Source organism: Sinocyclocheilus rhinocerous, unplaced genomic scaffold (genome assembly GCF_001515625.1).
Source record: "Sinocyclocheilus rhinocerous isolate Xijiao unplaced genomic scaffold, SAMN03320098_v1.1 scaffold198, whole genome shotgun sequence".
Lineage (NCBI taxonomy): Eukaryota > Metazoa > Chordata > Actinopteri > Cypriniformes > Cyprinidae > Sinocyclocheilus > Sinocyclocheilus rhinocerous.
Window position 1 is genome coordinate 177,221 of NW_015635035.1, and position 25,148 is coordinate 202,368.

General features: G+C 35.5%; 1 protein-coding gene across 1 annotated transcript in view; it reads left to right on the plus strand.

The window, feature by feature from the left end:
- Positions 1-24,345, plus strand: part of LOC107746259 (low-density lipoprotein receptor-related protein 1B-like) — a 182,606-nt gene extending 158,261 nt beyond the window's left edge. The window contains exons 67-90 of the mRNA XM_016560390.1: positions 1,524-1,656; positions 2,583-2,689; positions 4,292-4,424; positions 4,655-4,777; positions 5,467-5,589; positions 5,888-6,028; positions 6,353-6,487; positions 7,653-7,772; positions 8,139-8,380; positions 8,887-9,110; positions 9,271-9,377; positions 10,272-10,388; positions 10,529-10,702; positions 11,861-11,986; positions 12,101-12,265; positions 13,807-13,968; positions 14,517-14,691; positions 15,850-15,954; positions 19,985-20,098; positions 21,933-22,009; positions 22,309-22,399; positions 22,856-23,006; positions 23,524-23,598; positions 24,139-24,345. Of these exons, the coding sequence (XP_016415876.1) occupies positions 1,524-1,656; positions 2,583-2,689; positions 4,292-4,424; positions 4,655-4,777; positions 5,467-5,589; positions 5,888-6,028; positions 6,353-6,487; positions 7,653-7,772; positions 8,139-8,380; positions 8,887-9,110; positions 9,271-9,377; positions 10,272-10,388; positions 10,529-10,702; positions 11,861-11,986; positions 12,101-12,265; positions 13,807-13,968; positions 14,517-14,691; positions 15,850-15,954; positions 19,985-20,098; positions 21,933-22,009; positions 22,309-22,399; positions 22,856-23,006; positions 23,524-23,598; positions 24,139-24,279 (3,261 nt within the window). The 3' untranslated portion in view covers positions 24,280-24,345. The remainder of the gene's footprint in view (positions 1-1,523; positions 1,657-2,582; positions 2,690-4,291; positions 4,425-4,654; positions 4,778-5,466; positions 5,590-5,887; positions 6,029-6,352; positions 6,488-7,652; positions 7,773-8,138; positions 8,381-8,886; positions 9,111-9,270; positions 9,378-10,271; positions 10,389-10,528; positions 10,703-11,860; positions 11,987-12,100; positions 12,266-13,806; positions 13,969-14,516; positions 14,692-15,849; positions 15,955-19,984; positions 20,099-21,932; positions 22,010-22,308; positions 22,400-22,855; positions 23,007-23,523; positions 23,599-24,138) is intronic.
- The last annotated feature ends 803 nt before the right edge of the window (positions 24,346-25,148 follow it).

A 25,148-nucleotide genomic window follows, 5' to 3' on the forward strand; every position in this document is an offset into this window, starting at 1 on the left:
CTATTATGATACAATGGTGTTTTGCCAAATAAAAAGAGCCAATTATTTAATTTTGGAAGAAAAAATATTAAGTAGCATTCACATCCTGCAGATCTCCTCCAGTTTCTAGCTGCAACAATATTAAGCTGCACAACTGTTTTCAACATTAATAATAATAATATTTGATTACGTCTTTAATTGATTTTTCCGTACGTTTCTGCCATATGTACATAAACTGACAGTCACCACTGATAAGCTACTACTAAATATATTGTAGAAACTTAATTTTCTGTAAAGTTGCTTTGCAACGATTTGTATCGTAAAAAGCGCTATTCAAATAAACTTGAATTGAATTGAATTAATAATAAATTATTTTAGCACTAAATCAGCATATTATAATGATTTCCGAAGGATCTTGTGACACTGAATACTGAAGTAATGCCTGCTGAAATTTCAGCATAAAACAAATAATTTAATATTTTATAAATAATAAAAAATAAAAATTTTAAATTGTATTTACTTCATAATGTTGCTGTTTTTACTATATTTTTTATCAAATAAATGCGGTCTTGGTGAGCATAAGAGACTTCTTTTAGAAACTCCAAATTTGTGAATAAAACTATATGCAGATTTGTTTTTTCTTAGTTTAAAAATTATTGTCTAAAAATACAAGCATATGGGTTTGAAATGACAGGAGCCAGAGTAAATAATGAGCATGTATAATGTCCAAAATGCCTTTGCTTTAATGGCCTTTTTTCGTACATTATGTTGTTAAATCAACAACCAATTTCAAACAGTTTATATTAACAGGTTTTTCGAACCACCCAACATGTTTTTACAGCAATTAGAGCCTGTGGACTCTCTTCGAGAACAGCCCTTTTAGACATTCTAATTGCTGATTAGTCTGCAAATAGCTCCTTTTAAGTTCTTGGCAAACTTTCAGGAGCCTTGGTAACAGATGATACAATGTCAACTCATGCGAGGCCACTTTAGCAGTTTTGATTTGCTATTGCTACCTCACTGCTGTCCTCTGCAAAGGTTTACTTCAGTGTTTTCAATGCAGGCAGCTTCACAGGGCACGGTCAGGGTAGCTGTGCCGCTTTAGCTGTCTTATTCTGCTCTCCTCTCTGCAGAGCCAGTGACCTGTAATCATAAGGATTTTGCCTGCATCAGTGGGGACTGTATCTCAGCACGCTTCCGTTGCGATGGTGACTATGACTGTGCTGATAATTCAGATGAGGTCAGTGAATGCTAGATGTCATTCGAGGACATCACAGCAGTTGTCTTCTTTTCCCAGACATTCCCTTTGAGCCATTTATCTCAAAGCTGTTTAATCTTAACATTAGTCTTCATACTTTTATGGCTTCATCAGCAAGTCATGAAAGACAGTGGATATTTTTCAAATGTGATTTACAAAACTTTAAATTCTCTCCTTACTGCCTCCCAGAGTATTAAAGTGACGAGACCGAAAATAATAAAAACGATACAAACTGAAGTTTGAGACGACACTGTAGTAAGTTTCCCCTTGCTTTGTGCATTTTCAGAAGGATTGCGAGACTCACTGTACAGAGGATCAATTTCAATGCCACAACAATCTCTGCATCTCCCGCAAATGGTTGTGCGATGGCCAGGAAGACTGTAAGACAGGGGAAGATGAGAGAAATTGCCTCGGAACAGGTAACTTTATCAGATTTGGGGGTCTTTAGAGCTGAAGTGTATCATTTCTGCACCACTAACATTACCAAACATTCATACCTTTCCAATTATTTCCCTAAACATTCCCCTTCAAACTCACACCAATTCACCAATGCTTGAGATTCTCAAACATTTTGTCATAGCTGGTGAGAACCAAATATGTTTGCAATAAAAACTATAAAAGACTTACTTATGGTTGTCTCTGCACATTAACCTGGGATGGGAGACGGTGTGTAAACAAAATTTCAGCTTTAAATGTTTTATGATTACATTGTCTGATAAGTTCAAATGCTGTAGCTCACTTTTTGTCTTTCAGAAATGTTGTGCATTATAAACACAAGTGCCTTAGTCAGCTCTCTTGTGTGTTTACTCCTTAGTTAAAGTTTAATTTAACCTAAGAACTTATTTAGATGCCTCAATATTTTATGTGCATTTTGCTTTTTGAATGAAGACGTGTCACATTCCAATTCCGAAATCTTTTTTTTTTTTTGCACATTAATCAAATCTGAATTTAGTAAAACAGTTTTTAACATTTTATAATAGTATTTCTATTTTGAATATAAGCTCACTATTTGTTGCTATGAAATCTGGTGCTGTTTACTCTACAGCTACAATTTTAGAAAAATGTAAAAAATTATGACTAACCTTTAGCCAAATAATTTTTTAATGTTAATACGTTTGCAATTCTTTATCATGTTTGATATATATTTTAGACCTGGATAAACTGGTTTTGACAAATCCTTTTCCTTGCAATACTGAAAATGTACATAGACGTGCAAAAAAATATTAGATTAAGATGGGTGACACAGCTTAACCACTGACACATCTTGCCTCACCCTTCCTTTACACATCAGTTGTGTTTGTATCTGTATGTGAGGGTGGATTTTTACCCGTCATCTGTTTTGCAGTGCTTCCTTCCTGCTCTCTAAATGAGTATGTGTGCGCCAGCGGAGGTTGTGTGTCTGCCAGCCTGAGGTGTGATGGACATGACAACTGTCTGGACAGTTCTGATGAGGTCAGTCCTCTAGCAAGACCTTCTCACCTTACATCAAGCTCTCCTCTCTCAGAAACTGTGCACAAGTGCAGTCGTGAAACAAAAACAAAGACATGTACAAGTAGATATATTGGGAAAAGATTTAACAAGGATACAACTAACCACTATAAAACCTCTCTGGAAATAAAAACAGATCACAGCAGATAAAAGTGGACAAACTGGTAAGTCAGTTCAAGCTGAAAATCAACAAGAAAAAACATTCAAAACCCATTCTGCATCCATAATCTGAAATATTTCTGATTGAAACACGAAAAAAAAGGAATTGAGCTAAAAAGAAAAGTAGATCAGCAGCAGAGCAAGTTATTAAATTTCACTGAAGAATTTTGGCATAACTTGCGCTGATAAATTGTGCACAATAATACCAGGAATATGTTTTAAGAACGTAAATTACAATTTCATAGGTTCCCTACACTGTTAGACTTTGCTGTAATTTTACAGTTACTTACCACAAAAAAGCCCAGTAAACTACCATATATATGTTTTACGTTAACTACTGTAATATGCACTGAATTATGGGTATTTTAATGCCATTTACAGTAATTTACTCTATATGGGAATTTGCGGTACTTTACTGTCCAACTGGGATGCTTGTTGCCATATTTATTTTTGTTGCAATATTGTCATGATCTCTGCTTTGATTTGTTGTTATGAATTCAGTTCTCTATTTTTTTTTTGTAATGTTCCAGAATAAAGCACAATAAATAAGTAAGTAATGGATGTATTTAATAGTGACAGTGAATAAAAAATATACTGTTGTACATGGACTCAGGCCCCTTATTTGGAATTTATTAAATTAAATGGGATTCATGTAAAATATTCAAAGGTTTTATCAAATAAATTACAGTAAAATTACAGTAATATTATTATACTGTAAAACTAAGTTACAGTAAGGATATAAGGATATAGTACTGTAAAATTAAGTTGTGGTAAGGGTATTTTAATGTAAAATGAAATTGCGGTAAGGCCATCATATTGTAAAATGAAATTGCGGTAAGGGCATTATACTGTAAAATGAACTTGCGATAAGCTACTGTAAAGGGGTAGTTACAGTAATGTACTGGCAATAGTGCTGCCAGTAAGTTACCGCAAAAATACAATAAAAAGTCTAACAGTGTACTTACCAGCTTTAACTAGGTGATGGTCTCACAAACTGACCTTAGCACCAGCAGCTAATTAATCAGCTAAACTAGCCACGACTGAAACTGTTTTCAGATGGATTTTGAACTCCACACTGGAATTATTCATTTAATCAGATACAGTAATCAAAAGATGCTAAACTAAAGACATACATTACATAGATCACTAGTTCAAGATATCATATGTGAGTTCAGAAGCTCGTATTTGATGATATGTGCATCACACAAGCAATAACATGATGGCATATTGTTTTTAATTAACTGTGAGATAAACATGCATCGCATTTGAAACATTAAATTTTTTGAACATCTTGTGTATTGGACTCATGCTTGACTCCATGGAAACAGAGATGTTCTTTACTTCACCAGTGCAGCAAAGTCTTCCTCTTGAAAGTATTTTGGGCTTTCGTTGTTGTTCTCACACCAGATGGACTGTGTCAAGGAGTGCAGAGAAGATGAGTTTCTGTGCAAAAACCATGCTCACTGCATCCCTAAACGATGGCGCTGCGATGACGTGTTCGATTGTGTGGATCACAGCGATGAGGAGAACTGTGGTCATGGTATGAGGACTAACCACTAACCAGCAACTGTACTTAAAAACTTTAGGAATCTTTTATATTGATAGATACATGACATTGGTACTAAATTTGTGAATTAATATAACTGGTTTCTGAGGCAGTTTTCATAGCTTCGACTATGAATGTATTCATTCAGGTTGTCATAACCCTGTTTAATTCAGCAAAATATCCATGTGTTGCAGTTTAAAACCAGTTTGATGTTGTTTATTCAGATGCTTCCTTCTGTCGCCCTGACGAGTTCATCTGCAACAACACCCTGTGTAAGCTGCATGTGTGGGTGTGTGATGGTGAGGACGACTGCGGAGACAACTCTGATGAAGACTCCGAGATGTGCGGTAGGATATTCATCTCTCCCAGTGGAATTGCATGACCTACTGTGGCGCTTCTTGCTTGCTGAACTCTGATTCAGAATTGAAAGGCTTGTGTTGCTGGGCAAAACTCTTTAATTTGAGTTTTCTGATGTTAAACTCCGTTTGTATGTAAGGGTCACAGGCTGAATTACAAATGAAATACATCACTTATACTAGTGGTTCCAGGTTCCAACATAAGGGTAATTGTCAAAATAGTTCTAAAATATTTATATTTTAGAATGATTTCCAAAGGATTATGTGACACTGAAGACTGGAGCAGTGATGCTAAAAATTCAACTTTGAATAACAGGAATAAATTAGATTTTAAAATATATTCACATAGAAAATGGTTATTTAAAATTGTAATAATATTTTACAATGTTAATGTTTTTTTTATCAAATAAATGGAACGTTGGTGAGAGACTTCGTTAAAAACATTTAAAAATCATGTTTCCAAATTTTTTACTATATATATATATATATATATATAGTAAAAAATTACATACATACAGTACATGTATACATACATACATACTGTACATACAGACTGTATATATATATATATATATATATATATACAGTATATGAAGCAGTCAATTGCATTACAATTGCATTACAAAGCAGAAAAATCTGCACATACTCTATACTGTAACATTTTGTTTTCATTTCTATAGCCAAACTACCTTGTCCTCCAGCAAGGCCATATCGCTGCAGAGATGACAGAGTGTGTCTACGGCTTGATCAGATCTGTAACAATGTGGATAACTGTGGGGACAACTCAGATGAAGATGAATGTGGTAGGCTCATTCACAAGTCTCTGATGATACCTTTATCCTCACCAGCACAATGGGAAATCCATCTTTTGTGCCATACGTTTTTTTAATTGACAAATAAAGGATCTAGTCTAGATTTGAGTGATTTTATTGTTTTGCTAGCAGTTCCTGAGGTCGTTCGGATACGTAGTGCTCATTAATCACTCGCATGATCACAGTAAATTTGATTGAAGACTCTTTGGGTGGTGATGAATAAGGTGCCACCTAAAGTTTGGATTGAAATGGATGTGTCTTTTCTTCTTTTCTATGGGGCCCAAATCAGAGCCTGTGTCATCTAGGCCCAAGCCCTGTGGGAAGGCAGAGTTTACCTGTAGTAATCGTAAATGTATACCCGCACAACTGCAGTGCGACCTGTTTGATGACTGTGGAGATGGAGGATCAGATGAACAGGACTGCAAGGCTTGTATGTGTACTAAATTGCATGCAATACCAAATCTCTCAGATTAATCTGTCGCAAAACAAGCAATATTGTCAGATTAAAGGCATTCTTGGTGGTTTACATGGAAACGTGTGTTGTATGTCTGGAATTGTTATATCAATATCATTCAGGCTTATCTTCCAGATGAGTTTTTTCTTATACATTTTTTATTTGTTGGCTATGACCAAGCATCAAAAGACAAAAACAAATTCCATCATGCACTGTGACAGTTGGGTGCAAGTATAAAGTATGTCACTTCAAAGCTCTCTCTCTCGCTCTCTCTCTCTCTCTCTCTCTCTCTCATTCCAGCTTCAAATGGAGACATATGTGGAAAGAGGATGAATCCATGTGGGGAGGATGCAGTGTGCAATCATACAAACACAAATGCAATTTGCCACTGCAAACCTGGCTTTCAGAGAAATCTCAGAAGCAGAAAGTGTGAAGGTACTGTCAGACTATCTTCCCTGATTCTGTTAGCGTTCAGAAAAATGATTCACTGCTTTATCTGAGGGGGGAATGTGGATTTAGACTTTCAATTTAAAGGTGAAATGTGCAATTTCTGCCATACCTGTGGCGCACCAAACAGAACTGCAGTCTTTGCAGAACAACATTAGCTCAACAAGGTTTAGAAATGAATGTGTTTGAAATTCCCTAGAAAATTAAAATGGTTGGACAAGAATTCCTCTATTTTTATATATATCTGATATATCAATGGGATATAGTTATTATGTTGTTTTAGACCTACTTATGCCCTTTAGCACATAAAATATGAGTTGATGTTTAAATGTATTGGTAACAGTGTATGTATGTAATTAATAAGATTGAGGATTTATTTTAATCCATTTATTAAATGAATGTATTTATTCTTAATTTTAATTAAATAATTTCACATAAAAACATTACACACAGCAGGATAAGCTACTTTATATGCTGTCAAAAATGTAAATATGTCTTCTAAAAATCAATCCGGGGCAGATATCTTTGAAACTGGCCCAAACCAATGACCCAAGTTTGGACCTGTTTGTCCAAACATGGTAGATTGGGGAATGTTTGACACTTTTTTGTTTGAAAACACTCATTATTTTGTCAGTTCTGCTTGCTAGTGGTGCAGAAATTGTACACTATTTGGTTGCAAGGTTTTGCTATGAATCCTGTCCTGTCAGTCATTTTATAATTTTTATAAGTTTTCCACACATTTTTTGAGATTCAAAATGCCTGTTCTTTTCATCAAATCTGTGTAAACTGGTCTACAGCTGGCTGGAAATAGCTAGATTTTTTTCAAGGATCAAAAATTTGTCAAGGATCAGTGTTTTCCTCTCTGTGTGGTAAGACCAAACCGGAGGCCAAAGTTGAGCTTAAGCTCCTGAAAATGCTTAACCTACTGAAATGTTTTGCATATAAAAGAACATTTCCAGTTAAAGGATTGTGCGCTCACGTATAGTGTTTTTTCTGGGAATAAAGATCAATGAGATGCAGTGAGCAGACCACATCAGACGTTTTATTTTCAAGCACTCAGCATGTGGAAAAAAAGCCACATAGAGAACATCACACAGTTTCCAGAAAGCACTATTCCTCGAAATCTGACTTCTGTTCTTCTCTTTTTTTGCAGAAATCAATGAGTGTCTTAATTTTGGCACTTGCTCTCACTATTGTACCAACACAAAAGGATCATACAAATGTACATGTGACAAAAATTATAAGGATATGAATGGTAGCTGCATAGCAAAAGGTAAGGATCTATATTTTCTATTGACTTGACCTTTAGCTTCACTGTGAGATTTTATTTTAGACTGTGAATGTCTAGATCTTTTCATACAATACCTCAACACACAGGGCCTAAATATAAATTTTAAGCCATTTCAAACATTAGTAATTCTGTGGTACATTTATATTTCTGAATGTTTTAAGAACTATACAGTATATTGTCTTCCTTTAAAGTACTGACTTTGAATTAAAGATTACTGTTTGATTAGAATGCATATTGCTGTGCTAGAATGATTTATCTGCATCTGTAATTGTCAAACTGTTGTCTTAAACCCTAAATGGAATTTAGCCACTTTTCATTTTTTTTGCATATTAATAACTCAACGGGCAGGACCAGAAGATCGAGTGCTCTACATAGCTAATGACACTGAAATCCGAAGTTTTGTGTATCCATTTAACCAGAGCCATGGACACAAAGTACATGCTCGCATCGAGGAAAATGCCCGCATCATTGGGATGGATGCTCTGTATCACCAACAAAAGTTTATCTGGGCTACTCAGTTTAATCCCGGTGGACTTTTTTACAAAGATATCCTAAACAGGAGTCAAACTAAAACAAATGTTGGCATCATAGTAAGTATTGTGGGTCTTGTGTGGAGTCTATCATCATATTTTCTCAGGAATTTTCTGGATTTTTTTCCCCCTTCAAAGTTAATTTAATCTTCCTCCTAATTAATTTATTAATTCTGAGCTGTATATAGTACATTTAATGACCGCAGAATACTGAAAACATTCAATCTACGTTTGTGTATGTACACTTTAATTTAAATTAGTCAATACTAACTCCATAATTTTTGTATTTTACTTCTATTTTATGAACAAAGAGATTTCAGACAAGAAGTATATTTTATGTTGATCTTCTCTGTGATTTGTTTGTTTTTATTAAATATTTAAACAAAATAATATCTTTCTCCAAACTTTAACTACATTTTATCCCTAAATCCAAGAACGGTCTCTGAAGTTTTGACCTCACTTTTTATGAATAATTTTCTCCTAAACATGTTATCATACAATCTTAAATATTCTGTGATGTCTTGGCCCACATGGGAATCACCTTGTTATCTGGGTGACTTTTGCAGTGTCCAGACTTTCGCAGACCCAGAGATGTATCAGCTGACTGGGTGACTGGAAATATCTACTGGACAGACCACTCTAGGATGCACTGGTTCAGTTATTACACCGCTCACTGGACCAAGCTTAGATACTCTATTAATGTGGGACAACTCAAGGGACCCAACTGCACCCGTCTGATAACTGACATTGCAGGAGAGCCTTACGCCATTACTGTCAATCCAGTCAAAGGGTAGGAGCATGTTTCAAAATATGAAATTGAAAATCGAATTAAATGTAAAAATATTTAGGATTCTGAATTTCTGAAATAATTTTTATATAGCCTACAGTACAAGAAAAAATGTGCATTCTTAATGGCCACATCTGTCAAGTAAAGATTTTACCTGTTTCAGGATGATGTATTGGTCAGTAATAGGCGACCACTCACACATAGAGGAGAGTGCGATGGATGGCTCCATGCGTAGAGTGCTACTGGATAAGAACCTTAGGAGACCCACAGGTATGTTTTTGTATTTCTCAGTGTGATGGGCATGAGCTCTTTCCTTTGAGTCCTCAGCTGTTTTTCTGTGAGTGTGATAAATGAGAGGTTGTTGTTTTGGTTCTTTCTAAAGGGATGAGGTCAATGTCTGAATGCATTTATGTAGAAGCTTGTTGGTCTCATATCCTGTTTCGGTATATCACAGCACTTTTCTCATTTCCGAGTTTTAGGGAATGTTTTAAATGCAATGCCTTTAGGTAAACCTGCAGGCGTGTTCCTCAGGGAAACACTAAGTACCGCTACATTTAACCATGGCCTCCTTTATAGGGGCCAATATTACGCCTCCAGTGCAGCTTTAGGAATCCATCATCTCTAGAAAAGGAACAAAAATGCAACATCCAAGTCTTTAATCAAGAGAGAAAATATAATGAGTCAAGCAACGCTAACTCCAAGAAATATGGGACAAACTTTTGCTGAGTTTATTTCAGGAAGAGCAAAAGGACACAGATCTGAAGCTTTTGTACTGAATATGTCCACCTTGAAGCAGGGGTTCCCTAAAGGTTATTTAATTATTTAAAAAGTTCAATTTAGCACCACATTGACATAAACAGCAAGGTTCTGTTTATACCAGTTTGATGCTATTTAAAAACATTTCGCAGTCCTACTACAGTCTCACATGACCTAGATGAATGAAACTCGTCTTACATGTCTAGAAACACATTACAGTTATGGTTATTAATAACCTATTCTCTTTTCCTGAATAGGTTTATTGTGAGCTGTTGCTTTTGTGTAATGCTTTAGTAATGTAAACCCTGCCAACATGGCTGTGTCAGTGTTTAAATACGGGATGTTTCTTAACATTCTGTGCCAAGATCTTATTATGGAAATAACTCTCTTCCCGTCATTTATCTGTAGGGTTGGCGATTGATTACTTCAGCCAGCGTGTGTATTGGGCCGATGCCGAGCTCTCTGTCATTGGCAGTGTCCATTTCGATGGCTCAGACCCATTGGTGGTAATCGATGGCAAGCAAGGTGAGAAGAGCAGTTAAAAGGGAATCTGATAGTATTTTGCTTTGTTGCTGTATCTTATTTGCCTGAAATGGTTATCCATTGAAATTGTTTTAGAATAATCAGTTTGTCTAATGTCTTTGCCTCACCTCATGTCTGCACAGGAATATCACAACCATACAGAATAGACATTTTTGAGGATTACATTTATGGAACAGGACTAAAAAATGAAGTTTTCAGAATCCAGAAATATGGCAAAAAATCAATTGAACCTCTTGACTTGGGTTTTGAAAAAACAACAAATGTCCTGATCTCTCATCGTTTCAAGCAGCAGGATGGTAAGAGCACACTTTTTCTCTAAACGTTTTCTATTCAGTGCCTTTTCCTTTCTTGTACAACTTGGAGAATGAAGAAATGGTTCTTTTAGGGGTTATTTTTGTGGATCCTAAGAGAATATTTTTTTTAGATTCAGGCTTGCTGCTTCTACCGGATTTTTGAAAGAAAATTCTTTGTGAAATGTTTTAAAGGTCAGAGTGATATCCTTTGGCAGTTGCATACAGAGTATTTTGAGACTGTTACAGTGTCCTGTTCATATGTCTAAAATGAAAGCAGTAATCCAAGTTCAATTGACTGTGAATCACAAGCGTTGTTGTATTTACAGCTACAGTTTCTCAAAAAAAGTTTTTAGTTTTTTTTTTTTAACCTGAGGTGAACATATGGTTTCTTCATTAGTGTTCTGTGCATCTCACTGAGAGAAATAACACTCTTTAAAAATGTTACACCCATTTAATTTGCCTCCCCATGCATTGCATTTGTGGCTCTCTAATATACTGTCTTCTCAGAAGCTGGCCTCCTCTGCTGTTGGTCTTGGTTGCTCTTTGTTATCTGGTTGTCTGGGCAGCTGAGTCAGTCCCCACTGACTCATTAAAGTCAGAGATATAGCCTGGTGGAGAGACTTGTGCACTGCCAGCAAAAGCTAAAAGTTTAGGTTTGATGTCCTCAGCAAAACACTGAAGATTGATACAGATGTTCCCTCATACTGCTGGCATCTTTAAACCACAGCTTTCAAATCTGCGACTTTTGAGCCGCCAGTTCGACAAGCTGTGTTAAGATTTAAGATTTGTTTTTTTTTTTCATTTTGTAGGGAAGGTTTTCAACAACACTGCGAATAAAATTTAGAACCAAATTTTTCGATATATCTCTTTGTACTTTCCTAGCAATGAACATCTTAAATAATTTCACAATTAAATTGACAACATTTATGAAATTAAAGAAAAAATACCAGAATGGGTGTAAATGTTGCATAAATTTCTCAAATTGTGTTAATATAATTCAATTATATTATTTTTTTAATTTTAATTATATCAAAATAATTATGGTAATTATTATTAGTATTAATTCTATTGATTATTCATTGAATATATGTAAATTTAAGTTTATCTAAATGTCATTGTACATCTCAAGTTCAATTTATGCTTTATCTCTTTTGTATTCAGTGGCCAATCCCTGTCTACGGATGACCTGCGATTTTATGTGCTTGCTCAATCCATCCGGGGCCAGCTGCACCTGTCCAGAGGGGAAGACCTTGGTCAATGGCTCTTGTATTGACCCCATTGTCTCAGGTCTGAAGCCTCACTTTACTGTAGGGCTGCTCACTTTTTTCATGTTTTTGTGGGTACAAAAGAACATGAAGATTCAATGAAAAAAAAATGTTTATTTGTTTCAACATTGAAAAGGTGAGTTGTGCCGACCTGCCTGTGAGAATGGAGGACGTTGCATGGCCAATGAAAAAGGAGACTGGCGCTGTTACTGCTGGCCTAATTTCTCTGGGGAACGTTGTGAAGTCAACCATTGTACAGATTACTGCTTAAACGGAGGCACGTGCACTGGCTCACCTCTTGGTAAGAAACTCTCAAACAGCTTTGTGTAGATTTCAATACATGATTGAAATCTTTGCCTCAGTCTGAGTAATGAAGTATTTGAAATGGTCTTATATTCAGTACTTGTGATCAAATTACATGCATTCTACATGCAACTACTGTGAAATGTTGAGTGCCCGGCAGTTTGATGAGGAGTTCTTCTAAATTAATATTTTAAAGACATCTGTTAACAAAACTGTGTGGCAGTGTGTGTGTGCTAGTAATAATGGTTATTCTCTAAAATTATTCAAGGCAGCATATGGACTCTTGGTTTGCATGCTAATGTGCAATTGATCTGTTTTAATAAAGAATTCATTTGAAATTGAGCACTTTGTTCCCAAATGTAGAAACTTACAAAGGATTGCTGATGACAAAATCAGTCGAGTGTTTGTGTCTGCACCTCAATTAAAATTAGCCAAGAGTGTCATATTACAGCTTCATCTATCATAATCAATCATCTGACTGATGAGGCATGTAAGAAAGCAATTATACTTAACATCAGAATCCTCTGAAGTTTGATACATTTCTTCATTTTCTCTGGTGATTGTTAATGGTCGAGTGGGGTGCAGTGTTATTAAAAAGAGCATAGTTACTGAGTGAAAGCTTTGCTTATAAGTAGAACTATATATTTTATTGAGGTCATATCATGAGGGAGGCGTATTGTAAAAACTCAAAACTCAACACCGTTTATTGAATCTAAACAAAAACAGCTAATTTACCTCAGATTTTTAATGTTTAGTGATTACATTTAAACACATGCACTACAATGTATGCGGCATGTGGCTCTGCATATCTTTTTAAAGGATCTCAATGCTGTTTATTTTTAACTATATTATACAGTATTTAACTATATCATTCTAATATAGAATAGAATAGAATAGAATAGAGCCATGTCCTACCTTGATTTGTCCAAAAGTGTTTGTAAATTATTATTTCCATTTCCCAGATTGTTATGGTCACACAGGATTGTTTACACATTAAACTTGTGGCCACAATAAAAGAATGTAGTTCTAGCAACAAGAAATCATGATCTTAAGAAACAAAAATGTCATTCCCTAAGCATGGTTTCAAGAGTAATATGTCGTGGCCTTAACATGCAATGACATTCCCACAAGTTTATGTGTTATGGCCAAAATAATGTGCCTTCCTGTCATAATTATATGACTCCATTCATTTACATAGTGTTTTTTGGTTTTGTTTTGTTTTGTTTTTTATTCAGGCCACTTTTACACGAAACCTTTCGGTTCAAGTTTGTACCGCAGAACGTGGTTCATTTGGTTGGTGTTAGAGCTGTTTTCAGACAGCTTTACATCAGGTGTCAATTTATGGTACTTGTAGACTCCAGTATAGCTCAAAGTATAAATAAATTGCTTCCTGTAAAATTATAACATTTCTCATGGCCTGTTCTGAAATTGCCAGCTTTTGCCAACAGCTCACATTCTCTCAACTTTTGGTAGTAAAACCAAAAGGACAAAACATGAATAAAACGCTCACATGGACACATCTGTCTACTCCGATCTTAGGGAAACCTACTTGCCGCTGCGTGACAGGCTTCACTGGCCCTAACTGTGAGAGGCGGGTCTGTGATAATCACTGTCTGAATGGAGGCACGTGTGACGTAAGCCTTGGAAACCAGCCAGAGTGTCGCTGCTTGGCAGAGTACACGGGTGACCGCTGTCTTTATCGTAAGTATTGTAAGAGATTGCTTGTACCAAGCAGAAATGGTCAGCAAACTGCATTTTAATTCAATAGGTCAGTGATTCTCTTGGCAGGTGATTACATCTACCACTGAGCCCTTTTAATTGAGTTTTCTCTCCACAGCTGGCAACAGCAACAAAAAAAGGCCCAATGAAAGCAAATATTGTATTTGACTCGAAAGGGCATTTGCTAGTATTTGAACAATCTGTGCCCAAAGAGGTTTTCTAAATGCTGCAGTAACAGCCTTGAGGTGTTTCTGTGCTTTTTTTTACAAAATATTTGTGGTTATAAAGTCTTTGTTATTATAATTTGTTGCAAAACCATTTAATCTGCGCACCCGTAATGCATTTTCAGTGCTGTGCACCCAAGGGGTGACACATTTTCATCTTAGGACCAGTAGATATTTGCTGCGGATAATTAAGTCTCATTAAAGCTTTGTAAAATTCTAATTAAACTTGAGCATAATATGAAAGAAATGTGCCCTCATATCTTAATTAAGGACATATCTTGTGCTTTTTTTTTTTTTCACTGACAGACATCTGTCATCACCACTGCGTCCATTCCCAGGCCTGCACACTGTCCAGCTCCGGACACGTTGAATGCGTGTGCCCGCCTCGCTATGAAGGCATCAAGTGTGATGTCGACAAGTGCCTACGGTGCCATGGAGCACCATGTATCATTAATGGAGATACAGGAGATGTGGCTTGCAAGTTAGTTGCTTTTAATATCTCTGAAAATGATTTATGTGATGGCAAACATATTTGAAAATAGTTGTTATTTTTACAGTTCAGTTTAGTGGTTGTATTGCATTGTATTATTAAACACTTCGCATTAAAAAAATCATTTTCCATCTAAAGCAAATTAAGTACAGAACTAATGTTGTGCAAAAGTATAATTCTATTCAGGATAGTAATTGGTAACATTCAAGTAGCTCATAATGATACAAAGCCTAATTCATATACTTTATTTCTTTGATCAAAAATGCAGTAAAAACAGCAGTAATGTGAAATATTATTCCAATTTCAAATAATTGTTTGCTATTTTAATATTGCAAACATGTTTGAATACAGTCATTGTTTGTACAGTTCTGTTTGGTGATTGTGTTGGCACAGAAAATTACACACTTCACCTTTAAAATAATTCTTCATCTAAAGCAAATTTAATTAATTTAATTAATCAAAAATGCAGTAAAAACAGTAATAATGCAAAATATTATTACAATTTAAAAAATGTTTTCTATTTTAATATTGCAAGCATATTTGCATACAGTTATTATTTTTGCATTTCTATTTGGTGATTGTATATTACACGCTTCGCCTTTGAAAATCATTCCTCATCTAAAGCAAATTAAGTACAGAATTGCTTTTCTGCCATTTATTTCTACGCATTCAGCAAAATATAATTCTATTCAGGATAATAAAGTTCCAGCAACTCCGGTGACATTCAAGTAGCTCATAATGATACAAAGTCTATTTAATATAATTCATTATTTTTTTAATCAAAAATACACTAAAAACAGTTATAATGTGAAATATTATTATTACAGTTTTAAATAATTGTTTATTCTTTTAATATTACAAACATGTTCGAATACAGTCATTATTTTTACGGTTAGGTTTGGTGATTGTATTGGCACAGAAATCATTCCTCATCTGAAGCAATTCTGCCATTATTTCTGCACATTCAGCAAAATATAATTCTATTCAGGATAATAAAGTTCCAGCAACTGCGGTGACATTAAAGCAGCTCATAATGATACAAAGCCTAATTTATAGAATTTATTATTTATTAAGTTCACACTGAAATGACTCCTTGGTTTATGCAAGAACCACATTTTTAGCTTTTCCAATTTGTTGTCGTTCTGCCAGCTGTACCAGTGGTCGAATCGCCTCCAGCTGCCAGTTGTGTGATGGCTACTGCTATAACGGAGGCACCTGTCATCTGGACCCCGACACCAGCCTACCCTTCTGCCAGTAAGAATGACTAAGTGCCTCCTTTTGTCCACATTCCAATTCTCAGCTATTAGACCCACACAGCGCATAACCATGGAAGCCTTACCATTCATTTAGAAAAGTTGTACAGATGTCAGAGACTCATAAGTTTCCCATCAATGGGGCCCAAAATTACCTCAGTGGGGGGCTCTACACTGGCACTTAGTTTGACAGACTTATAAAGCACAGAGGAATAATAAGGCTAAGCTCTTGTGTGCCTAAAAGCCTACATTTGGTTAAAAATCAAATTACATCGAGCCTGAAAGCTATTTCTTTATTATGTTTTTGTTTATTGTTAATATTGCGGATTTAATTTGTGGATTTAATCATCAAACCTACTAAATACACCACTGTTCGAAAGTTTGGAGCCAGAATTTTTTTTTTTTTTTTTTCTGAAATAAATCTTGCATGCTCACAAAGGCTGCATTTATTTGATCAGGAATACATTAATACAGGAATATTGTGACATATTTTTTCTATTTAAAATAACTGTTTTCTATTTTAATGTCTTAAAATGTAATTTATTCCTGTGATGGCAAAGCTGAATTTTCAGCAGCCATTACTCCAGTCGTCAGTGTCACATGATCCCTCACAAATCATTCGAGTTGAGTTGATGAATAGAAATTTTAATAGCATTTATTTGAAATAGTAAGACATTCATAATGTTACAAAAGATTCTGTCACTTATGATCAATTTATTGTGTTCATGCTGAATACAAAAAAAAAAAAAAAACTGACCCCAAACTTTTGATAATATATAGTATAATTGTGTATCCTTTTTTAAATCAATTATCACTAATGAAATGCTAAACATATAGCTGAAATTACTGAATTCATAAAGTCTGAAGTCAAAGTTTGATTAATACTGTAAAATCATGAATGGTTTTTGAGCTGTCATCTTTGGACATGAAGTTTTGTTGTCAGGTGCAGCATTTTTTTTATATATATATTTATATATTTTTTTATATTTATATATAAATATGAGGTTAGGCTCACACTGTGCAGGACCTGCTAAAAGGATGTCCACCCTGTGGACTTGTGTATATTGGGACACAGTCCTGAGAACAGCTGGAGTCCTGCTTTGTTTGGTTTGGCAGGCAGGAATGGACACATTTAGAAACCCTGACAATTTGTTTTGCCAAGATTAAATTCGCTATTCCATTGCAAGATCAGGAACAGGTGAAAGCAGGGGCCCTTGCTGAGCACCATGTGTTTAGAGGTAGTAAGGCCACAAAGCTGCCAGATATGACCAGTAAAAAAAATGTTCATATATATATATATATATATATATATACACACAGTGGTGGCCAAAATTATTACAACACTTGGCATATTTAAGAGGTTTCAGTTTTCAGTTGTTTTTGTTGAATGGGCCATTACAATACCCATAAAATAAACTATTGCCGGAACTACCTGTGATGGAAGGAATCTGCTGGAACATTGAAAATGATGGACTGGCCCCCTCAAAGTCCAGATCTCAACCCAAAAAATTTGGGGCGAGTTGGAAAATAAACTGGACAGATCTATTGTACATTCAAAGGAACGCCTTTGGCTTGAGTTGCAGAAGGCATGGGATAACAATAGTGTTGAAGTTCTCAGGCAATATATTGACACTATGTCAGAGATATGTACTGCTGTAATTGCTGCAAAAGGTGGACATACCAAATATTAAAAGTTCAAAGTGGATAAAAACAGTATGACTCACTTCATCTGATATTTGTTGTGCTCAGAGCAACCATCTGCATGTTTCATGAACATTATGAAATGAAATCGTGTTTTGGAGGCAAAAAAGGTCAAAATTTTCAGATCTGTCAGGTGTTCTAACAATTTTGACCACCACAATTGAGATACAATATAAAAAGCTGATAAGGCCTGAAAAGCAGTTTCAATACCACAGTTTCTCATGTATTTATTCTTGGCTTTGCAGGGATCCACATTTAAATTTGTTCTATCATTTTTTTAATTTACATTTTCAGTTGTCTTTTTTTATAGTATCATTTGTTTAATTAATATTTTAAGTCAGAGTCTTATTTATTTGTTTGTTTGTTTATTTATTTATCATTTACTTAACTACATCACAATATAAGATAAATTCTGAATTTATAATTACTTCAGAGTTCAGAAAATCAATTATAAACATCTAGTAAGGCCTGAAAAAGCAGTGATTTGCAGTGTTGCATATTGCATATAACATACGCTGAATAAGCCGCAGCCTGATGCAAAACTAAGTCACTCCCATTATAATCAACGAGTTGCCAATTGAGTGTGGGATGTTATACACACCAGCGCACTCATAATTTTCCACAATAATTTTTAATTGTAAATGCCTGTGAAATGCCCATACTGTTAAGCCCTGCTTTAAAGAATCTCTGTGGATCATAAGGTCCCGTTTTCTTGATTTGCTATTACTTTGTTGTGTGCATTTGTAAAGACCCAAATAAATAGTTAGAGAGACATGATTATTAATGATCTCCCGTACTATTTGCACCCCCTGAACATTTTGTCATATGCAAGATATTTACAGTCATTAATCTTCTCCTTCCCATCAGATTTGATTAGCTGCAAACACAGATTGTGACAGAAGGCATGTAAAACGGATGCTTTCTGAAGCGTGGTGGTTAGCAAGCATTAAATTATCACCAGCTTCATTTAGTCTCCAAACTTAAACAGATTGTAAATAGTTGTTTTGAAAATTGTGAAATGTTCTGAGCCGTTTATATGGCATTTGTGGCAATGACTGCCATAATCGAGAGAATGGAATCAATTTCTATGCAAATTATCTCTCAGGGTTTTTTTATTGTGAGGTTCCGATAATGTGTTTCATTCATTGGCTCTGAGTCACAGGAAATGTATGGAATGATGGATCTGCATCTGGAAAGAAGATTGAATATAATGTAAATGAATTCCTTATCAAAGCCTAGAGTCATATATTCTTGGAAAGGCAAAGTTCTTTCCTTCAAAGCACACCTATTTACCTTTGAGATGCTCAGACAACCTGACAAGAAGGAAACATAACAAAGCATGTTTCAACAGAATATTCTCCAGAATGCAAACAGATCACCAATTAAGTTGCCTGCCAATGATTTCTTAAAAGAAATGATAATTACAAATAAATTATATTATTTTATGGCAAGAGTCGCAAAGTATAGGAAATCATTAACATCAGCATTTCTCTCTAATGATTTATTGGGGTCTACACTGAACAAAACAGCTTTATTTTGAAGACCATTTTGATATATTTTACAAGGTATTGTTTCTGCCAACTTGAAAATTCACAACACATTTCCAATTTTTTTCGCTAGATATGAGATTAACTCATCTGTCAACATCAAAACCTGAGACTGGCTCAGGCACAGGTTCACTTCACTATCGCTCTTCTTTGGCTCACTCTCCGTTCCAGTGAAATAACAAAATAAAATGCATCTGGATGTGTTATACATACTCTGACAGTTTGGATTGTTTCATATAAAAAAAAGCAGGAGACAACAAGATTTTAGTCTGCAGCCCCATGATTTGAAAATCATTAGGGGTTATGGAAAAATCTGGAAGGGGGAGTTTTGAGTCATTATTCAGTTTTCTTAGTGAATATGTTCTGAAATATTTAATCAGCTATACCTTGCTCATATGTAGAGAAAAATTTGATAATTAAAAGTCTATTAAAAGTCTTTCAGACATACAAAATCAATTGAAACCCACCCTGCAATCTTTGTAAAATGATTTCTTAAAAATAGATTTTTTTACAGTAAACATGAACAGATCATTGAAAAGTCATGGAAATTCATGGGCGAACAAGTGTGGGAACCCTGAATCCTAGAACCCCTGGAGTGAATATTTTTGAAATGTGTATTGTTGATTTAATTTCATGGTCATAAAACATAAAGGATCCTGAAACTATAAGCAAGAAATACACACCAGACACTTGCTGCTACTCTACAGATCATGCACATTTCTTCCCAGTTCTTCATACTTATTTCAATTCTTACTGTGCTCACCTCACTGCGATGTCTTGCAGCTGCACGGCAGGGTTCAAGAACCAGCGGTGCGATGAGCTGGCCAATCCCTGCGATTACTACTGTCAGAATGAAGGAATATGCACAATAACTGCCCTTAACAAACCTCGATGCAAGTAGGTCCCACTGTTCACCTGATTCAGATGCCTCATCTCCACCAGACTCCATCCATCCAGTTGATTTAACCTCCCCGCTTCCCCACTGTCCACTTCCCATGATCCTACAGCACCATCCTGAAGAACACGCATCCCATACTGTGCAAACTCTCCACACATTTAGGATTCTCTCATTTGTTCTGCATTTGTTTGGGATGTGTACTTTTTGTTGGGTCTGTGTACTTTTTGTCTGTTTAATTTGTCTAACATCCTGTACAGTCTCAGCTTAGGGAGGAATTAATATACAGTCAAATAATAAAAAAATGTCTGCAATGTTTGTAAAATAGTGTACGGTTTTAATGTGAATGATCCAGTCTTCACCCTCATATCATCCGCTGATAAACAAACATCAAACATCTGTTTAATCATAAACATGACCTCCACTGGACCGCTTCCAATTACAAATAAGATGATTCATGACTTTCTTTCCGCTTTACTGCTCGCCATCTAATGAGTGTTTTCAGTTTGTTTGCCTACGCTTAAAGTGATAGTACACCTAAAGCTGACAAATAAATGTGTAAAAATAAAATAAAACAAAATAATTTTAAAGCATCATGACTGCATTTATGTGCTCAAAAATACAGCAAAACACTAATATAGTGAAATAGTATTACAAGTTAAAATAACTGCTTTAAATAGTAATGTTTTATTATTTTAATATTATATGTAATGTATATTGGTTTTGTTTTGTATTAAAGGGTTAGTTCACCCAAAAACTGAAGATTAGGCCATGTTTTACTCACCCTCAAGGCATGCTAGGTGTATATGACTTTCTTCTTTCAGACGAATCCAATCAGAGTTATATTTTAAATTTTTCTTGCTCTTCCAAGCTTTATAATGGCATGGGTGGGTGTTTTTGTTCAACAGTCCAAAAGTAGTCAAATAAAGCGCATCTATCTATATTAAAACGTGCCTCACACGGCTACAGGGGGTAAATAATGGTAAATAATTTTTTGTAAAAAAAAATATTCTTATTTAAAACGATATAAACAGTTTTGTGTAACTTCCGCTAACTGTTGTACGCACGTTCATGACAGACTGTCTTAGCGCGTGCGAGTCTCGCGAAAACCAACGTTTGTTTACAGGAGCAAAAGAAAACCAGTCTCCTCTTGGCTTATATCGAAATCCTCTGACATTTTTCTTAACAAATCCTCGTTTTGTACTTCTAATTCATGACCGGCGTTTTGTTTTGGTCTCTCTCCATTGCGCTTCCGCGTTCGTCGCTAATCACCGACGCGTGTGCTGCGCATACGTCCTACGTCATCTGCCAGAATGGCTTCCGCCTACGACAGTTAGCAGGAGTGAAAGAAAGGTGTTTATAACATTTGAAATATGGATATTTGTCTTACAAAAACACATTGATTTGATACAGGAGGCCTTTATTCACCCCCCCGAGCTGTGTGAGGCACGTTTTAATATGGATGGATGCGCTTTATTTGACTTCTTTTGGACTGTTGAACAAAAACACCCACCCATGTCAAGCTTGGAAGAGCAAAGAAAATTTTTAATGTAACTCTGATTGGATTCGTCTGAAAGATAGAAGTCATATACATCTAGGATGCCTTGAGGGTGAGTAAAACATGGACTAATTTTCATTATTGGGTGGAATAACCCTTTAAGGCTTTGTATGATTAAATGAGGACAGGAGTTGTATTATTGGGTGAACTATTCCTTTAAGTAGAATTTAGGCCTGTGTCTGTTGAAACTCCCCTGAAAAACTGTTTGAAACTGTCAGCCGTTTGTTCTTTTTTCTTACTTGCCTTCTGTTTGTTTTGCCTCTGTTGTTTTAAATCAGATGCTCAGCTAATTGGTCGGGGACGCAGTGCGAGAGGCCGGCCCCCAAGAGCAGCCGCTCCGATAACACAGCTGGAGGTGAGCAACGAAGAGAGCTTTGACGCTTTATAAAGAGCTCTCCTCTACTAATTCAATAAGGATTCAGTCCTTGAATTATTAAAATGAAAAGATCCGTTATTTCATCAGTCAAACAACATCTGAATATACATCTGGGCTTCGTGTTAAATATTGGTTTAATATCTTTTCAGCTGCAGTAGTGTTTATTTAATTTCGCTTTGATGGAGTATCTAATAATTTCCTGTTCCACCTGCATAGACACCTGGGGAAATAGACTTAATAGTAGCTTTTGCTTCTGGCTTTTTTCTTGTGTGAAACAGGAAGTATAGCTATCATTGTGCCATTGGTCCTGCTGGTCATTTTGATTGCTTCGGTGGTTACAGGTGTGTGCATCTGCAGAAGACGACAAAGGTACTTTTTGGAACTTTTTTTGTGCAATAATTGATTTATTTAATAATTTATCTAATAATATATATTTTTTTATTATTATTAAATCTATATGATTTTAATTAAATCAAACATATATATTATTTATTTATTTTATCTTGAATTTAATTTATTTTATTATTTATTATATATAAGAAATGATTTATTTGAAATGATGATGAAAGTATTAAATACACAAAATAGACAAAAAATTTAATGTTGTATATGCATACAGACCGATGCATTTTTTTTCTGTTGCATCGCCCCTTGCAGTTGTTTTTCGCCTGATGTGCCTTTGAGTGTCATTGTAATCATGTTAATTTGACAGCCTTAGTAGTAAGCCACTTTGTATTTTGAATGCATGTTCAAAAATGCACAGCCCATAAAAACAAACAGAGTCTCCAGACATCTGCAGCTATTTCAAGTGCATCTCTGTCGCAGGGGGAAACGTGTACAACGGCAGCCCATAACTAATGGAGGCATTAATGTGGAGATAGGCAATCCATCCTACAACATGTATGAGGTGGACCATGACAACCACGCAGATGCCGGAAGCCTTCTCAAACCAAATTTCACACTTGATCCCCACAAGGTTTGTGTTTGGCATTTTTTAACACCCTTAATACAAGAAATGTCTGAGGTTGATGATGTAGATCCATAAATATCAATGTGGTAGATCCAGAAAGAACATGTTTCTTTTCTCTCCTGTAAAATATCTGTTGAATAAATGACAAGTGTAAATATGTAATATTAACTATAGCTTTACACCAGGGCTTTATCTTTTGCCTGCATCCTCCCACCCAATGAAAAATATTCACTGCTCCTGCGATTTCTTTTACCTTGAGAATTTGCCTCATTAAAGCTGCAAACATTATATTTTTTTACCCTTGCACAGAAATAACTCTGACATCTGTTTCTAAAGTCTAATGCCTCTTACATGCAATGCTATATTGCCAGTAACAATACTGCTTTGTCCTGACTGTTTGTTTCATGCTATGTACATGTTTCTGTCTAAATTTGTCTTAATAGCAGCGTTTACATAGATGTTGTTTAGTGACAATGACGTTCTAAATGTCGACTGCATGCTGGGGCAACTGTGTGTGTTCCAGGGCTGGTGTGTAAAATCCAGTGACCCTTGCACGCTGAATATTCACTCTGTCCCAAAGGAAGTAATACCTGGACAGGTGAACACCTTGGGCTCCTTTGTCTCAATTATTTGACTTGAGTATCACAGTCATTCTAAATGACATTTTTGCATGCATGTGTTGTGTGCAGTTTGCATGTGTCACTGTGATTGCATGGCTTTATAGCTCAACTTCTGCTGTTTTGTTTTACGTTTCTCGTTTTTAGTGGTTGATTTATGCAGGTGGTGAGGTTGATGGGGTTGTGAGTGACAGTTATAAAATATTAATCATCCTTTGCTGACATGGGCATGTCACTATAAGCATGATTAAATACGCTTTTCAAAGCGTATCCAAATCCAAATGATGCTACAGAAACCACATTTGACTCCGGCTGCAGTGGGAGCAACTCCTTGAACCAACTTTCTGAAATCCTGCACAATTTGTTTTCAACTTATTTCATTTTTGTAGTATTATTTCATTAATTGAAATTCATTGTAAAACAATTTATTTTTATTCATTATGTTTTCCTTTAATATGAATTCTGACGATTTTTTAAAGAGAGTATGAATGTCAATTTTCCACAATTTTCTCTCCAAACAGCCAATTAACTACTCCAATCCGATGTATGCGAAGATGTACCTCGATGGTCAGAACTGTCGCAAACCAGTCATCAACATTGACGAAAGGAGAGAGCTACTCCCAAAGAAACTTGAGGGGACGATTCGAGAAACCGCCGCATAGCCTGACTACACTTTGTACTCTTTTTTTACTTAAATGTACAAAATGTATAAAACACGAGGAAAACAACAATTTTTCTATTTCCTATCAGGTTCCAGATATCTTGTTTATATTTGGTTTCTTGGTACCATCAGCATTGCGCCTTCATATCTGTTGCGATATTTGGAGACATACTTGTCCATTTATTTTTTTAGCGTTTTTGTTGTACTGCACATGTGATACACAACTGCTCATTTGCACATTGTGGACAGTTAACAAAACTACAATAGCAAAATCGTTGTTGTTTTTTAATTGGTGTGTTAATTTCTTCCTAAATTTTAAGTCCATTGCCTTGGGGCGTCATGACAGCTTTGCCTTTTTTCTTTCTAGTGTTTACTTCACATTACACTGTGAAAGTTTTCATTTCCTTATACTATTAACCTCATTTACCATATTTAGTTATGCTAGAAATGCCATATTTGTGCCACTATAAGGGTTTTTGTTATATTCATGTAACATTTTCTTCTTTATTTTCCCCGCTTTCTTCCACAACATAGGGCTACACAAGTCAACCGCTTGACTTCAGTCAGTTCTCATTGAAGAATTGAGTTTATATCTATCCAGTGTTGTTTACTTTTGCTTCCTAATGTGATTTTTCATTTTCACCACCCAGAAAAATGCTGCAATTATAAACCATGCTTATGAACCCCAACCATGTGGCATGCTGGGATAGCTCAGTGCTGAATAGAAATATTGACCAAGTGCAGTCTGGTCTACGGCTTGACGATATTCTTGCAGAGCTGATGTCAGTTTGATGGTCATTAAACTACAGTCTGGTGGTTTGAAAGAAGACTGTGGAAGAAAAAGCTACTTTTCTGCTACTTTGCCTGCTT